General features: G+C 41.9%; 1 protein-coding gene across 1 annotated transcript; it reads left to right on the top strand.

Annotated features, from left to right (window-relative positions):
- Positions 1-7,243: 7,243 nt before the first annotated feature.
- Positions 7,244-10,293, top strand: LOC124652744 (protein C2-DOMAIN ABA-RELATED 11). Its single transcript, XM_047191785.1, has 3 exons — positions 7,244-7,405; positions 8,514-8,609; positions 9,758-10,293. Exons 1-3 carry the CDS (start codon positions 7,271-7,273, stop codon positions 10,043-10,045), a joined length of 519 nt encoding a protein of 172 aa, XP_047047741.1. The 5' UTR covers positions 7,244-7,270; the 3' UTR covers positions 10,046-10,293.
- Positions 10,294-18,187: the final 7,894 nt, after the last annotated feature.

Here is an 18,187-nt window from a genome sequence, read left to right as displayed (position 1 = left end):
ATTTGGGCTCATCTAACACAACTCTAACATCTTTTTGATATATGTAAGGACCACCAGGGTCACCGTCCGGACTCACTCCACGACAGCTGCCAATCCAGATTTTGGAAAACGCAGGTTACCTTGCTCCCCTTGAGCATCTGATCTTGTGGCAAAAGCTGCTACCTAGTTTCTGCATTCCTGCCTCAGCGGAATGGATTTGACGTCGTCGGGGGCTTCTTCATCGATCACGCTGGCCGAACCTCGCTATCGATGTTCGATCCTGCTAGTCAAGATGTCTTGTCCTCGCCAGTTTCACCGTCTCCCAGAGGTATAGGTTCTTTCTCATGCTTTTTCTGTTTAAGTTGACCACATATCTGATGCGTAACACAGTTAGCAAGACCGAATCCATTAGAATATTATGTTAGGATCGGTGAATTTGGGTTTTTAATCACTACCACAGTTAGCAAGGTCGGTTTCATTAGAATATTGTTAAGCTTGGATGTTGTGTCATCTGATGAGTAAGGTACCATGTTCTATATGTTATGTTGTATGCAGTGCCGGATCTACTCTTAGCTTAGGGATGCACCATGTTCTAACTGGATTAAAATAGTTTATTAAATAGTAGCATTTTTTACCACTTATGTCATCGTGTATTGTTTGATCTATATGTTCGTGTGTATTGCATAGCTTCACCGGATCCATTGTGTAAGCACAATTAATTTCATGTGTTAGATCTAGACATTACTGTTTTTTCAATATGTTTCCTATAGCAGGGATTGTATTTTGGTGACACTACATAAAAAATGATTGGCTGATTAGGACCATTGGTGTCTCATGTTTCACTCCGAATCACTCAGATCCCAAATTATTTCTCCTTAACCAGTTTAAATCTAGCTATATGTGTTTGGTATGTTCATATTCTAACTGCAAAGATTTGTTTGTGGAATTTGTTTCGACTGAGATACCGACATCTTGTTATAAGGATTTGCAAACCGTCGCTATTGCGGTGTTTTGGTGCACTGCATAAGACACTTTTTAAATTGAGAGTGCCTTATGCAGTGTTGCCAGAATAACACAAAGGTGACGAGAAGATCACTGAAGGTTCTCAGTGAAGGTTGACCATTCGCAACATAACTTTCTATTGCATGACGACAACGACGTAACCAAGAACTATTATTGTAGAACTCTCGTTTCTATAACTAGCAGTTAATCTGTATCAAAATACATGTGTACACCTTGTGTGGTGTATAAAATGTACAATCAAGTATAAATGAGTTTTATTACTTTGCTGTGAATGCAATATTGAGTTATGGGCTTCTGGGGATAGTTGAGCATTGCTTGTTGCATATATGAAACATCAATGATGTTGGCGGAAACTAAATGGCTGGTTAACAAAAATTTGTGCCATATTTGTGGATGGATATGCCTAAATTAACAATAACGTTTGCGATCTTTCAGTCTGCTTACGGTAAAAAAGGGAGCACCGTGTGTGACGGAACAGCCTAGCGCACATGATTTCACGTAATAAACCGTGTGCGACATTGGATCCCACCGCACATAGTTTTGGTAACCGTGTGCTTTGTTTTGGCGTATCGCCCACCCTCCCCTTGCGACTGTTAGGTTTACCGTGTGCGACGGGTCATTTCAGTCCTCTGTGAAGGCCCGATCTGTACTAGTGCATATTGACGCTTCTGTTTCGTCTAGAGGGTGTCTTGGGGTATGCGATATTTCTGGTTTCTAGTTGATGGATGATTCGCGTCTTAAGTTCAGAAAGCCATATTGATATGATCTTCACTTATTGTTGGGTTTGTAGATGTTGCGTGATAATTTCAGATTTTCTAATATAAGATCTTTGCTAGACCTTTACTCCCTTCATTCCAATAAATAAGGCGTCCTCGTTTTTCGCATTTTTTCTTTGACCAAAAAATACGACAAATATATAAAGATTGATGATATAAAATTACCACCATTAGAAAGTATGCTTTAATACAAATCTAATAATACTAATTACGTACGTATAATATAATCAAGATTTTATTGCTCAATTTTTACGGTTAAAGTTCATCTTGAAATGTGTGTGCGTCTTATTCATTAAAACAAAGGTAGTATTAAATAATATAATAAAGAAACTGTCTATATGGATCGATGCAGATGATGGAGCATAGTCCTTTTCTAAAAAATAATGAAGTCCTCTCTTATTGACAGAGTTGGCTGTGCGGGATTCGCAGTAATTAACTTAGTTCTGTCGTAATGCCTAAACTAAATCTCTCTTCCGTTTCTAGAAAACAAAATCGTGCTGACACCGCGGCTGAACCTGTACACTCTACCGTACCTTTTTCTTTTTCTTTTTCTTGACAGAGACGCTTTGTGAAGGATTTGACTAATCTGGTTCCTCGATCATATCCCATCGTCCACGTACATAGTCACCATCACCACACCTTGTCACATAGTCCACGTTTCTTAACTATAGGCTGAACCCTTTCCCAAACTCCTCTTGGCCGGCATGGCGTCTCCCAAACCTCCTCCTAATTATCCCATCTGATCGGAAACTATAAAAGCATCGATCCATGCCTCGATTGAGCATCCCCGCTTACCAGGACATCACACTATCAAGCCATAAACCTCACTGACCGTACTAGCTAGTAGCTACGCAGCACAGAAATCCAGCAACAATGGCTCTAGCTGCTGCCTGGAGAAGGAAGAACATCACGATCGAAGCCGCTGTCCAGAGCGGCCGGTACTTCGTCCTCGCCGGAACTGGCGACGGCGGGAGGACCCCAAAGGGGTACGTTCCGATAGTGCTGGTCGGCGACGGCGACGGCGAGGTGGGACGCGTCGGCGAGGAGGAGAGGGTCCTGGTGCACGTCGCGACGCTCAAGGAGCCCTGCATGGAGGGGCTGCTGGAGATGGCCGCGCAGCAGTTCGGGTACGGCCAGCAGGGCGTGCTCAGGATCCCCTGCGACGCACGGCAGTTCCACCAGATGATGGTTAGCGTACACAGCAAATCCAGATAAACTTTGATCTGCTTAGTTGCACTTGCATCAGAAATTTGGAACGTTTCTCTCGGTTTCCTGGTTTTGTGTCCGGTGATATATATAGATAGATATGAATATATGTATGTGACTACTGGCTAGCCACTTCTGCTCCGGTGCTCCTCCCCTGGCAAAATTATATATGCGTCAACCACAACAACGGTGGAGATATTTTCATACCTGTTCATAAGTGGGGGCACGATCGTAATTTTAGTGTAGATCTACCGTCCCTACAGCCCTGTATAGGCCCGTATGGCCTGCATCGTGTTGTATCTCGTCTTTGTACGTATCTACGGTCACGTGCGTTTGCCGAAATAAAAATGTCCTATAAAAATCTTGCTCACGCGATCTCATTATTTTTTCTTACGCGACGTACATATATCTATTAATACAGACGGGCATACCTAGACTGGATATGGGTTTCAGAGAACCCAACACAGAAAAAAAAACCTATTCCAACTTATTTAGGGGGGCCCAGCTCAATTCGTTGGTGAAAATGAGTACTGAATGTTAAGGATTTACCCTTTGTGAGATATGAAAGCCTAGATGTTGTCGCTACAAGTGCTGGAACTCAGATTGACAAGTCGAACAATCTTTATTGATGATTGGTCTAGGTTTATCTACACTGTGAATGAATGCCTCCAAATAATGTTTGTGGAAGGGACGCTGCCGGGCAAGCCGCCGCTGCGACAATTCCACGTCGTTGGTTTGCCCGTGCAGGAAGTGCCTGGATCCAGAAACTCAATTCGACTCCCGGATGCGTATGATTTCTCTACCATAAAAATATATTTTGAAGTGTCAAAAAAATTTGAAATTTTTTTTTACATGTAAATCTCCATAATATATGTATGTTCGTTAAGTTTCACGAAAAACGATATTTTTTGTAGTCTATATGAAAAAGAGAAAATTTATCTTGTGATAAGCCTTTGTTTTAGCACCGAAATTTGTCTTTTTTACACACGTCACAAGAAAAGTCGATTTTTCATGAAATGACTTTGTGAGCGTGTAGCACATGAAGATGTACGTGCAAAAGTTTTGTTTCAATTTTTTTAACATTTCAAAATACGTCTAACATATATTTCAAAATAAAGGGAGCATACACTCTCACATGTGCCAAAACATCACTCCCTTGGATTATCCCCTAATTAACGTTATGTTAGTTATTCTTAACATTTCTTGGAGCCACCGTTTCATTTTATAAGGATCCATCATCTTCATAAGTCTCCCCCAAAAATCCATGTAGGAAAGACTGCGAGGACTATTGTAGAATATGATGTTAGAGCGGAAATTTAATTCGGCTCCCGGATGCATATGCTCCCTCTACCAAAAAATTATATTTAAAAATGTCAAAAAATTTTGACAAAAAATTCTGCATGTACATCTCCATAATATATGTGTGTTCGTCAAGTTTCACGGAAAACCATTATTTTTTATGGTCTATGTAAAAGAGAGAAAATTTATCTTGTGGAAAGCATTATTTTCTAGCACTGAATTTTGTCTTTTTTACACACGTCACATGACAAGTTGATTTTTTATGAAATGACTTTGTAAGCGCATAGCACATGAATATGTACATACGCATTTTTTGTTTCTAATTTTTTAACATTTTAAAATATGTCTAAGCTGCATTTTAAAATAAAGGGAGCATATAGTCCCATATGCCAAAACATGTTAAAGCTCCTTTAAACTTAGTGAGAAAATAAGAAGAAAATGATATACTACCTCTGATCACAATTAGTTGACGCGGAACTATAATTGTTGTTTCTTCTTTTTGTGCGCCAATTAAATATGATCAGAGGAAGTAACATATGATAATTATTGCCTCTATCAACTCAATATGAGGTAAATATGGGAATTGCTAAGTTTCAGCTAGGTGATACGTAGCTTATGTCTCAGTCACGTGCTTCATCGTTGGATTTTGTTTATGCTTGAAGATTCATGTTTGCTGCTCGTACTTTGTTTAACCCCGCATCGAAACACGCTGATATAATTCAACTGAGACATAAGTTAAGTCTAAGTCGACTAAGCATTAGACACACCGGGTAAATATATAGGTTAATAAATATGTCGTGTATATTTTCCTAAATACCCCGGCGGGAAAGGGATAATATAACATACTACCCCGTATGAGAATATAACGCCTTTCACAATAGGAAGTTTCTTAGCACATTTTCATAGATGCAATTCAACTTAAGAGAAACTACTTCTACCAGTCCAGTGTATCTGAAGTGTTGTTTCTTAGGAATGTTACATTAGCTAATTTTAGGCGTATCCATACATGCACTGTTCAAAAAATCGGCCGAGATACCGATTAATCGGCCGATTTATCGTGAATCGGGTGGTAACCGATAAGATTTCGGCATCTCGGCTAATTTATCGCTGCACCGATATTTCAGCCGATTTTCAGTCCGATGACCGATATTTTGGCCGACTTTCAGTGAAATTTTACTGAAATTCGGTCTGAAAGTTGATATTTTCGTTCTATAGTCTTGTAGAACCATGCATTAGCTCAAACAATTTCATTTTTGTTGATTCAAATGCAAGGAATCAAGTTAATGCTTCTATTCAATGTTTCAATATTATCTATACATAGCATATTATAGAAAATTTAGTGCCAAAAACTAAAATTTACAAAAAAAAAGCCGATAAATGGCCGACCGATATAATCGATTAATCGTCCGATAAGCGATTAATCTCCATTTTGAGGCGGACCGATAAGTTAGCGATTCACGATTTCTTGAACATTGCATACATGTGATTGGACTACCTAATTTGTTTGCAGATGACCGCGTGCAAGTGTTGTCTCTGAAATGCATGTTGTTTCATCTCTCAAAATGTCCCCTAGTTTCTCTCTCCCTCCTCACATGCATGTGGATTTTTTTGGTACATGCAAGAATTGACCTCCTTGGCCTTAGAAAATTAGTTCATTGGACTTATAATCCCATACAAAGGGAGTATAATCTTATATTGATATGAATTACCTCATTAAAATCCTTAATAAGAACCTGAAAAGTAAAGTCTTTTTTTATCTCCACTAGTTATACTCTTAGTCGACGAGACTAGCTACTTTGCTAACCATGCCATATCTTTAGAAAATTGCTCCACAACCATGGGATCTGGCCAAATCAGTGCATCTTTTGACCCCGCTTCAGTTCTAGCCATTGGATTTGGTCATTTTTTTCTCAGTTCGCTGCTGGATGAATCACTCCATGACGATTGGGACCAAGGACCATGTGTATGAGCCAGCGAGTCCTGCTCCTCCTCTACGTCACATGTTTTGGTGTGGGTGAAACCCTAGCAGTGAGATGGGTGAAAAGAATCCACGTCGTCTCTAGACTTCCTCTGCCTCCTCTCCTCTCCCTTCTGTCACCGCCTCCCTGCACCGAGTCGACATGATTCCCTCGTCTTTCTCTCCTTTGCTTGGCCATGTCGAGGAGGGCAATGATACATTCAATGGTTGTTGCCAGATGTCGGAGAATTTGTGCAGCTGAGGGTTTAGCTCCGCCTGGCGCAAACTCTCCTAGCTACAGGTCAGTCGAAGTAGAGGTGGCGTCGATCTTGGATGATTGTACGGCATCTAGGGGGAGGGGGTGGGGGTGTAGAATGGCAAGTCGATGATGTTCTTGCGGTATAGGTTTTGCTTCGTGTTGACTGTGATTTTTTTTGTAGGCTTAGGAACACGTTACTATAATTGCTAAGTTTTAGAAAGTAGATATCGATTCAAAAATCGTCTGCGCGTATCCGTAAACAAAGACCTTTGAATCATGGCGAGGTTGGGTATTGGAGGTGCAGGACTGGAGGAGAGAGCGTGGGCGCCGTTGCTCCCGATGGACTGGGTCTTGGGCCTGACCGGTGGTCGACCAGCCCCGCGGATTTGACCGGCTCTACGCTGGGCGAGACGACACACAATGACACAAGGCCGAAGGAGGGAGCCCGCCACGTACGTGAAACGGACGGGAGACCGACCCAGTCACTCCTACTCATACCCATTCCGCGCGGGCTCCACTTAAAATCCCCTTCCCTTCTCCCACAGGCACGCACAGGAGCATCGTCCTCGCTCGCCCACCCCACCTCACCTCACCACTCTCCTCCAAAGCACAAGCACAGAGACCACCGCCGAAGCAAGACAGAGTCGACACACAGAGCAACCAGACTCTCCAACCAAGGTAAGCTCTCTCTCTCCCTGGTGCTACCGGTTGCTGTAGAGGCAAAGCTGACCGATTTCCAGTGATTCAGCCAAAGATCTAGCTACCCGGAAGATGGAGGACGGGGCGCAGGGGAGGGGGATGACGAGGCTCGGCGTGCTCAAGGTGGTGGTCGCCAGCGGGACCAACCTCGCCATCAGGGACTTCACCTCCAGCGACCCCTACGTCGTCGTCCGCCTCGCAGACAAGGTCAGTAATTCCCTTGCGGACTTGCCCATCCACTACTCATTTGCTTGCGTCGAGTGCCTGTTACCACACCACACCCTGTCGGTTGCGTCGAGTGCCTGCTCTCTTCGATTCCGGTGGCTGCCTGCTGCTTGCTTGGTTCTGCTCTTTCACCAATAGGAAAGCCATGGTTTAGTTCAGGCACGTGGTTTGGTCCAACTTTTTGAACGTTAGCTTGGCCTGTAGCTCTAGGCATGTACTCTCATCAACTTAAAATTGTGCTAAACGATTCCAGATGTATCTTAAGCTCTTGGAAAACAATGGACCAATATTGTGCTCTCCTTCTTCCGTCACCCTAAGCTTAATTTAAACTTACACAGAAGGAGAAGCAAGTGCTCACCTACCTGAACATTCCGTCAACACAAGAAAGGAAGAGCAGGAATAATGGGGTTAACAACTTATTTCCCCCCTTTTTCACCAGCCAATTCAGCTTTTGGGTTTCTTCAAACTTGGTTGCCAATCCACCACCCGCCGCATTTGTTAATCATGACAGTCACGCGCGTGCTTCTTTGTCTTTGTGGCTGGCCGGTGGGAGCGCCTTTGGATTGTCTAATCCTTCCTGGAGGCGATTTTTCTTCATCCTTTCATCCATGATCAGTTGTTTATTCCTTCATCTCCAAAGCAATTTGACTTCAACTTGGGTCACTTTTTCTTTTTTACTTGCAAAATACATTTGTTTTGACCGAAGCTACATATATCGTATTTTCTAAGAAAAAGCAGAGTTCAGCAGGAAGAGCGTGGCATTGTAATTACGAAACTCATACTTCTGGCATTGCATACTCAATGATGTCATGAAACAAGAAAAGTTCTCGATTGCATCAGCCTAATCAAACGATCTTATCTGTGTGCTAGTACAACTAGTATTAACCGCTGCTGGTTGTGAAAGCTGACATCTCTAGATAGTACACTCGACAGTGTTATATGTATGTTAAATAAAAGTCTCACTTTGACCTAGTAATTTAGTTCTTTTACTTATGAGAACTGCCAAGCAATTGCGCATTTATTTATGGGTGGAGAAGTTCCTTGCGTGACATTGAACTCCGTTCGTCATTTGTTATTTTTGATCCCACAGCACGCAAAGACAAAAGTCATCAACAGTTGCCTCAACCCGGTTTGGAACGAAGAGATGGTCTTCTCCATCGAGGAACCTGTAGGGATCATCAAATTTGTAAGTTACCGTGTTTCTTGGAGCAACCGATTTCTTTCTTGAATAAAAGAACATGACAGTTTAATATGATTGTGTTTGACATGCCATCAGTTTTCTTGAAATATTCATCATCTTTGAATAAGGCTTACACTTTTCGGGATATTTTTGACAGCAATTAAAGATCATATGGATTTTCTTGTCTGTTAATAAGTCTTCATCTTTTGTGGGTATCTTCATAAAGACAAAAAGGTCTTGAAAAAAAAGACAAAAGGTCTACTATATATTGTTTGTATAAGACATGTCTCACATGAAGTGTGAACGGACCAGTGCTTATCAGTAGCTAGTCCACCACCACCAGATGCAGAATGGCGCTAGTCCCATAAGTTAGTCCAGTATGGCCTTAAGAAAATTGGAGCTCCAGTCAAACAATATATACGGAGTAGCATCTGGCCTTGTGCCCAGTTCCACTTGTAACTTGTAAGTGAGACTTTACGGACATACGTTTTGACCCTAGTTTTGAGCTATGAAGTTTTTCTTTGCCCTTGTACCTATTACAGTAAAATTGGTTGAACTGCATGTGTTTTTGTCAAATGCCACAAGATTAAAGTTGGAAGAAAAATTAAACTATGCAGTCTTGTCCAGACCTATCGCAAAACTATGGTTGACGTATTCCTAGTATATTAATCCTAACCAACTGGGTGCACCTAGAGGTGAAATGTGGTAATTTCTGCCCTTACGCATATGCGATGCAGCGCAATTTCCAAAGAGACAGGCAAGTAAAACCCTGTTGTACTGATAATGTACCTCCCAGGTTAACTGAAAGCCGCGTTGTCTTTGATACTGTAGGAACGAGGGTGACCAAAGGCCATGGGCACCTTCAGAATGTCTGCATGTAGGAGGAAGTTGGATCAACCGGTCACCGAGTTTTTATCAGCATCTGCTACTCCGCATTAGTTGTGTCCTTCCAAAAATATCGTTTCGGGTAGTGCCATTCCAGTCTCATCAGGCAATCCCTGCGGAATAAAAACATAGGACAATTTACAGTGAAATTTACTCGGAATTACTTACCTAACCAGGTCCTTACTTTTACTACTCAGCAAGGTGTGCCTTTCTTTGGCCTGATCAACTGAACAACCCTGCCTGATTTGCGTTGCTATTGCCATTGCCAGGAGGTGTTCGACCGGGACCGGTTCAAATCTGACGACAAGATGGGCCATGCCTTCCTCGACCTGCAGCCGGTGGCTGGGGCGGCGAAGCTGCGGCGCGCGCTCAAGCTCACGGCGGGGGAGACCAAGCTCCGGAAGGTGGCCCCCAGCGCCGACAACTGTCTGCTCTCCGACAGCTTCGTCACATACGCCGACGGGGAGATCGTGCTAGACTCCCGGCTGCGGCTGCGCGACGTCGAGTCTGGGGAGCTGTTTGTGATCATCAAGTGGATCGAAGCTGACGCCAAATGATGCGGTTCTTGCAGAGTCAGGTAGATGATATAACCATGGTGTATTGGTGTAGGGAGCTGTTGCATGTGTGAGCGTGTACTTGTGACTGTCTGTCTGTCTGATATGTATCTAAAGCTTTCAGGCAGCTCTTAACAGAACAAATAGTGTATGCAATGTCATTGATGCTTTGTGGCTTTTTGGTTTTGTTCGGTAATTATGGGAAACCCCGGTGCTGTAAATGTCATTCCTCGCTCCTTTTCTTTTTGTCATCCGGTGCTGTAAGCATGTGTGTGAGTGGCTTTTGTGGGCAAACTGGTACCCTTTAGATTGCAGAGGACGACACCCGTACAAATCCTCAAGTCAGCCAGAATGTTTTTTTACATGAAAGTCATGGTTTTACTAATTTAAACTGTCAAGATCTATGCCTTTTATCTAAAAAACTCTAGGTTTTAAATTCGGCTATACAGTTGCCCGTATGTATAGCACAATTTAGGTGCGAGTGGATTTTTTAGCCTGAGCAACATGTAGCTCGTTAAAAAAACAATTCAAAAACGGCAGCTTGAAGTTAAAAAAAAATCTGTTTTTTTTTTCTTTTACCAACATGCAAAACTTGAACTCGATATACATTGTATGAGGTTTTCAATTTTTACACTGTTCACTATTAAAGATGTGAGATTTTGCCATGTTTACAACAGTATCTACCTCTAGATTTAATTTCAGATCTTTTTGAAACTTTAAAATGTTGTTTCAAAATTTTCAAAAACTGAGCTGGGCTACATTTGTGGTTTCCACGGTTAGGTCCGCTATTCTGTTATGTTACGTGTAAGGAAACTTGATTTTTTGCCATACATGAACTACTAAGTATATATGGAGATGCAATAACAAGAGTATCTAGATTTGACTCACGAGCTAGCAGAAGATCGATGACGACTCTGATTCAGGCGATCTCCACAACTAGGAATATCACTCTCGGCCGCGAGGATATCCCTACCCCCTGCTCCTTAAGATCAAACAGACGATCTCTCCACCGGTGTCCATGCGTCCAGCTAAGCAATCGACGGGTCTTCGCCATCCAGGACGTAGAAATGTCAGTGAAAGTAGTTCATCCTTTCGGTGTAAGAATGTGGAGAGAACCCATACACTGGCCATCCAGGATGTAGAAAAGTCAGTGAAAGTAGTCCATCATTTCGGTGTAAAAATGTGGAGAGAACCCATACACAGTGGAGAGAGAGAGAGGAGAGCCAACAAGGGCAATTATACCCCCCCCCCAACAATAAACAAGATAATAAAACCTTACAATGGAATAAAACCCGCACCAATGTAACTCCTGACGATGGACTCCTTATTAACTCCAAATTTTAGAAACATTTGCTTTATCACAAGACATGATTTATTTAAGTGCGTACATGTAATCCAATGCCAAGATTACTATATATCTCATATATCTATTGATATCTTACTTTGCTCGTCACAATACAAAAAAAAAGTCGTTATCCCAGACAGATTTGTCTGGCAGATGGTGACCCATCTACCAAGTTTTGCGTTGGTTTCGTGGTAGATCGTAAAAATTTTGTTTTATCGTTTTGGAGGCCCTCTACCACCATGGATATGGAAAAAACATGGTACATGCTCGGGCTGGTAGATGTCTTTTTTTCAATTGAGCATGCAAAGTCAACTCATATTTAATCATGGGGTTGCGATATCATTTTCTGTAGAAGAACTTTTTTTCGGTCACACCCTCTATTTAGAGCTAGTTGACGTTGCTCGATATAGCAGTTTATGGTTCTGGCTTGATGGGTCCCCAAAGTCAGCCTATGTGGATAAGAAATATGTTTGCTATCTTGGATTAGTTTTACCAGTGATTGTGGGCTACTTGAATTTATTTTTGAACCCGAGCATTAAGTTTTCCTTTTTAACATTAAGGGACCCTGCAGGCTGATGGGTCCCCGCTGCAGCCTCTCTCTAGAAGAAACGTTTTTTATCTTGCATTATTTTTGACATGTGATTGTAGACTAACTAATTGACTTTTATACCCGCACAAGGTCGTTAAATTTACCGTTTTAACTGATGGGTTCCCTAGGTCGCTGTACAAGAAATGGTTGCAATCTTGGATTAGTGGTTACCCTGATTGTGCTATTTACTATTATTTTTGAACTCTACTATTAAATTTTACCTTTTTAACGTCAAGGCACCCTGTAGGTTGATGGCTCTCGGATCCAGCCTCTCTGTCTAAGAAATGTGTTCTATCTTTAGTAGTTTTAACCCATGATTGTAGGCTACTTGACTATTATTTTTTAGCCCGGCTGTTATATCTTTACTATTAAATTGCAGTTGGGGATGGTTTGCACTTTGACATCAAACATTCGGAACATCCTAGCCGTCAATCATCTTAAAATCGCCCATCAAACATTTGCCCCTTCCAGCATTAATCACATCCGCATCAAACAATGAAACACATGTAAGGAAGCACATTTATTGCAAATAAAATTCAAATTGCTTTCACAATGAAATGAGTAAACACACACGTAAGGAAACATGTCCAGCGTCAATCACGTCCAAATTTATTTCACAAGGAAACAATCACCTCCAGCATCAAGAAAAAAATCTGGAGCGTTCAATCTTACAGTGGATTAGATCTCCTGAATGATGGTACACCAAAATTGCTACGTCTCGCCCGACAATCAATTACAATCAAGGTAATTAATACACGGTAATTACCTTCCCATGCAAAAAAGACGCATGTCGCCTCACCTTCTTTCTTTGTTGCGGCTAATCAAGATATACAAATTAAATAAGAAATCTTTTCGTGTGTATCACCGCCGAAAAACAATCATGATACCTAATTGAAATTTATCCTTCCTTAAACTCCCAACCCTTCCTATATGATCCATGGACCTCCAGGGTAAGCTGGCCAGACCTCGCGCTGACACCTCCCCTTTCTCGTCTTCTATGTTTTTAAACATAACTACATAAGTTCTTAGCCCAGCTCGAAGGGCTGACTGCACCATGGTTTTGCATTCGCGTACCCTGAGATCCCTGCCAGATTCGCTCCCACTGCAGCCAAGATGGATTCGGGCTTCTCCATTATGCGGAGGTCTCTCGATAAGCAGCGGCGACGAGTTGGAGCAGGGGGGCTGAACAAGGGGGCGGCAGAGGTTCAGGTTCACCATTTTTAAATCCTTGTCCATTCTTGCCGTCGGATTTTTCCCTTTCTACTATATACTTGTGCCGTTGCTTCTCTATTTTAATGAATGCGTTTATTCTTGGCCTAGATGATGCACAAGATTGCGCCTGGATGATTTGTTGCGGAGGCTCTTATGTCTGGTGAGCAGTCTTTCTCTCGCTCATCTTACTTCCACATAATTTTGTTAGTTATTTTGATATTTGATCAGTAGTCACTAACTCCTGAAAGATTTGCAATTATGGTCTTCTTTCGCTGCAGGTAACCAATGTCACTAATCTTACACTAATCTTAAATAACACTACGCATCTTCACGGGAGGGAAATGGAGACAAGGGATCGGATGAAGACTCAAGACATCACACGACATACTTCAGGGAAAGAACTCGTTGCAATAGGCCAACTTAAATCTTTTCTCATCTATCTTGATTCAGTTTTACCATTGCTTCATGTTAACCACCCGTTTATGTGAAGTAAAATATTATTTTATAGAATGTTACTATAACTTCGTTTTCAGTTAGATGATGTCATCAAAATTTAGTTGCAACTCATGAGTAGCACAAATCACGATACAAGTCGAATGGTGTGAGACTTGATTGAGCTCGAAGTTAATTCTCAGCTAGCTGATAACTAGCAAATCTCTATTGTATAACACCAGCATCGTATTCATCCTGGCACATTTTCTGGCGTTTATGTGAAGTAAAATGTTAACCACCCTTTTATGTGGAGGTTTCCCGCGTTCCTGGAGCTCGTGCGTGGAGCTTGCCCACTTCCTGGCTCTCGCCCGTGTTGTCCTCCTGCCAGGGGCATGCCCCCGAGAAGGAGGGGTGGCCTCCATGGTGGCCGTGACAGAGGTGGGGAGGAGGGGAGGTGTAGTTGCGGCCGGAATCAGACATGGTGACGGTGGATTTGAGGTGCTTCCGTGAGGAACGCCTTAGAAGGAAGAAGATGTAGAAGACTTCCACATTGGGACACTTTGTGTGAGGAGTTAAATTAGAGAGATCGGCTATAGTCGGCCACCGTTAGAGGAGTAAAAGTTCACTCTAAATTTACTAGGACGTTTGCTCCTCTAAAATAGAGGAGTTATGTTAGAGATGCTTTTATAGTTTTTCATTCCCTTTTTGTGACTACAAAGGAGAAATGGGTGCTGAAAATGAGTAGTCTCGCATATGAATTTCTGATAAATGTTTATTCCTGAAGTCCATAACCGTTGGACCAAAGTATTGATCAGTTTGTCTCTTTTTCCCCATTCTCTGATTTGTGCAAGTAGTAACTCGACTCACTGTACCGTTCCCGCTTTTGCCAGTTTGACTAAAATAGGTACAGTATCTTCTTTGTTGCTGGACCATCAGATCAACAAGGACTTACTTCCTCCGGTCCAGTTTATAAGGCGTGCACGTCGTTTAAGAAAAACTTTGACCATATATTTTGTTAAAAAAATATGAGATATATACCACAAATGTTATACCGTTGGATTCATATTCAAGAGAAGTTTCTAATGGTATAATTTTTGTGACATATAATTCATAATTTGCTGACTAAATTAATGGTCAAATTTTTTCTTAATCTACGGAACCGAAGGGAGTACTAATAGTTACTATATTCTGATGTAAGCTCTCTATCTGAAAGCAGAATATTAGTAGCAATATATACATATAGGAGTAGTTAGACTGTTGTTTCCAAGTTAGATTGTCATATTTTGAATCAAGAAGATTGTAAGCTGTGTACTCCAGATAGTTTTCACTGCTTCTTGCTTATTTCAGTAAGTGAATCACGTAGTGTAAAATGTTTATCTTATTTTAAAGATGAAGCAGATGTTAACCCTGATGATCAAGCCAATGTTATTGAACATTTGGATAAAGTTGTGAGTCTCAAGTTACTCATGTATGTTTAGAACTTCAAATACTTTTCATTTAATTAAAACTTGAAGGCACGTCCATATGCTGGTGTGAATTTGGTCCAATAATTCATCATTATACCTGAATGAATTTTTATGGCTTATGTAAGATTGCAGACTCACAAGATATTCTCATTTTGTCAAAAACGACGAAGAAGCTCCCTACTACATGATGTATATCGTTATGTTCGAGAAAACAGTGCATCTGATATCTAATTAATGAAAATATTTGCTAATTTGATTCCTTAATCATGTCTTTGCATATTGTAGAAAATGTTTTTGAATCTGAGAAGCTTTGTCCCAAGGAACTAAACCAAAAAACTATTTGCGTACATGCTTTAGTCCTTTTGAAAGTTGAGGTCTAAACCTTTTGTTTTTGTTCCGATTCTTGATGGGTTTTGAGCCCTGTGCATCCCTAAATCATCAAGGTATTTATAGTTAACTTTTGGAATGTACTGTCTATTGAAGGAGACACGGTGTTTATTAAACGAAGGTTAAAACACAACACATATTATGACTACTATTTTTTGTTATCCGTAGCAACGCACGGGCATTCAACTAGTTTTACCTTGTAACGTTGAGGGACGTTGTAGGCTGATGCGTCTCGGATGCCAGCCTCTCCAGACAAAAAAGGTGTGCTATGTTGGATTATTTGTTACCCGTGATTGCTAGCTAGTTTGAATTTTATTTTCACGCGTATATATGTGGATATAATCGCAACATACTTTGGGGAGGTAAAGACCAATTTTGAGGAGTTTGGGTTGATTCCCCTCATGGAATTTAACCATAAGTATGATAGTGACATCATTGCTTAGATTTTCTCCACTACCAACTTTGACAAAAATAAAGATAAGACTATCGCTTGAAAATGTCGGCACCTTGGAAGGAGTTCACCATTGTGCTTGGCTATATGAGGGCAATGGTCTCTCTAAACCAAGTAGTTTCGGGATTCATGGGAAAGCCAAGTGCATCCAAAAGAGGTTTTGAGTGATCCCTACATTGTAGGAATGAGAGTTTTTGGGAAGTCCAAGCACCTTCTTCTAGTTTATGACATCATGCACCACATTTATCAGAAGTTCTCAATCCCAAGGTTAGCAACTTTTGATGAAATTCAGAGTATCTTGTTAATCTCAATTTCCAAACCCACCTAAGGCATGGAAAGAAACAAAAGCTTGATGTGGGTGACTATGTGTCGAATGATATATCACTGCCGTGATGAGTAGGGAGTGCCCCCTTTTCCTCCTTATGTGATGAAACGGCTCAAGTGGGAAGAGCTCAAGATGGGTGAGGGTCTTTACAATAGTGCACACTTGATTTTCCATGAGTCAAAGGAGCTCTGCATCAAGAAACATGTGAAACCACTTTGTGGGAATGTTGCAGCTGAAGAAGACATCGATGGCACAAGTGGTTCAAATTATGAGTTGCCTCATGCTAAGAAAGATGTTTGGTTTGCAAGGATTGAGACTAAGGTAAAGAAATCATTTTTTGCTTCAAGGTTGATTTGGAAATCCACATGTATCAAGCCTATGTTCAAGAAAAGCATGTGTAGGCGCCAAAAGGAAATAATGAAGCATATGGCGCAACCTCCTTATATAATTTTCAACCTCCCATAACCCTAGACCGCATGACCTCCTTATATAGGCAGGGAACTAATCGGTTGGACAGGCCTAAACTGGACACATACAAAAAACCCGAAGTGGCCCATAACATGGTCATGCTTACAAAAACATAGACACAAAGAAAGTTGCAACCGATCCAAGTACCTACATGGTTTGGTCACCCCGCTCCTTGTTATTGTCCATTTGTCCTCTCCTTGGAAAGATTTTCTCCTCAACGCTAGAAGGTCTTCTCTACCATCTACTTTCAAATCAAAAACCAAGTACCTACATGGTTTGGTCACCCCGCTCCTTGTTATCGTCCTCTCCTTGGAAAGATTTCGTCCTCAACGCTGGAAGGTCTTCTCTAGCATAAAAAACATCGCTCCTTCTTGAAGCCTTGCCAGCCGGCCACACCTCATCATCCCTCTCGCCTAGCTTGACTTGCTTTTGACGCTCCTGGAGTTTTTTTGTGTCACCAACTTGATCGAGGCACATATTGTTGAATATATAAGCAAATTACCATATTAATTAATCTGAACTAATACTTGACAAATCATGAGTACATGAAGAGCAGATGAACTAATCATGCATATCAACAGAGTAGATGAACAAATAGCATCTAGACAAGATAAACTTATCGCATCTACTCCAAACAGCAGTACTAAAAACTCTAGCAAGATCTGAAAGGAGAAGGACAAATATATGTGCCGTCCAGCGTTGGCCGCCGCAGCAGCATCAACGATGTTGGCGGCAGCAGCAACAACATCCTGGTTGTTGTCGCCCATGTTGAGGTTGCCGAAGAGGTTGTCGATGCCCGGGAAGAAGTCGTCGTTCGGGAACTCGTCGTCAGACGATGTCATGTTGCAAGTAGTCGCACATAAGCGCTCCCCAAAAACCCGATTGCCCCTCACCCGTACAGGTCTATGAGAGGCACGGTTCCGGGGGCCTATTGTCCCGCCGCTCGGTGCACGCCGAAGGACGGGATGAGGAAGACGAAGGAGGCGGAACAATGTACTGGAAAGAGGCAGTGGTCGCATATAGTGTCTCGTACATGCTAGGGTTTGCGTCCGCGCTTATATAGTGCGGTTTGGGAAGGTCGTGGGGTGCAGCCCACATTCGAGTCCACGATCCAGAAAAACCGGAACGAAATGGCTGCGTTAACGCGTTTGTTAATGACTCGTAATTAATCACACAATTAATTTCCTGAACAACAAAAAGATAAGCTTGGCTCGTGTGACATCCTAGCTAAGGCTTAATAGGATTGATAGGATGCTCATACCAACAAGTTGTAACTTGTTTTCCGGAAGTTCATCCCCAAAGAACTCCGAGGTTAAGCGTGCTTGGCCTGGAGCAATTTGAGGATGGGTGACCGATCGGGAAGTCCTTCCCGGGTGCGCACGAGTGAGGAAAAAGTGCGTAGAAAAGACATGTGTTGGTTTGTGGGGCTAGTCTAGAGATCCTAAAGAGCCGCCCGAGTGACATGCCTGA

Source organism: Lolium rigidum, chromosome 5 (assembly GCF_022539505.1).
Source record: "Lolium rigidum isolate FL_2022 chromosome 5, APGP_CSIRO_Lrig_0.1, whole genome shotgun sequence".
In the NCBI taxonomy this organism is placed as follows: domain Eukaryota; kingdom Viridiplantae; phylum Streptophyta; class Magnoliopsida; order Poales; family Poaceae; genus Lolium; species Lolium rigidum.
The sequence above is the reverse complement of the archived record's forward strand: the minus strand, read 5'-3'. Positions and strand labels throughout refer to the sequence as shown.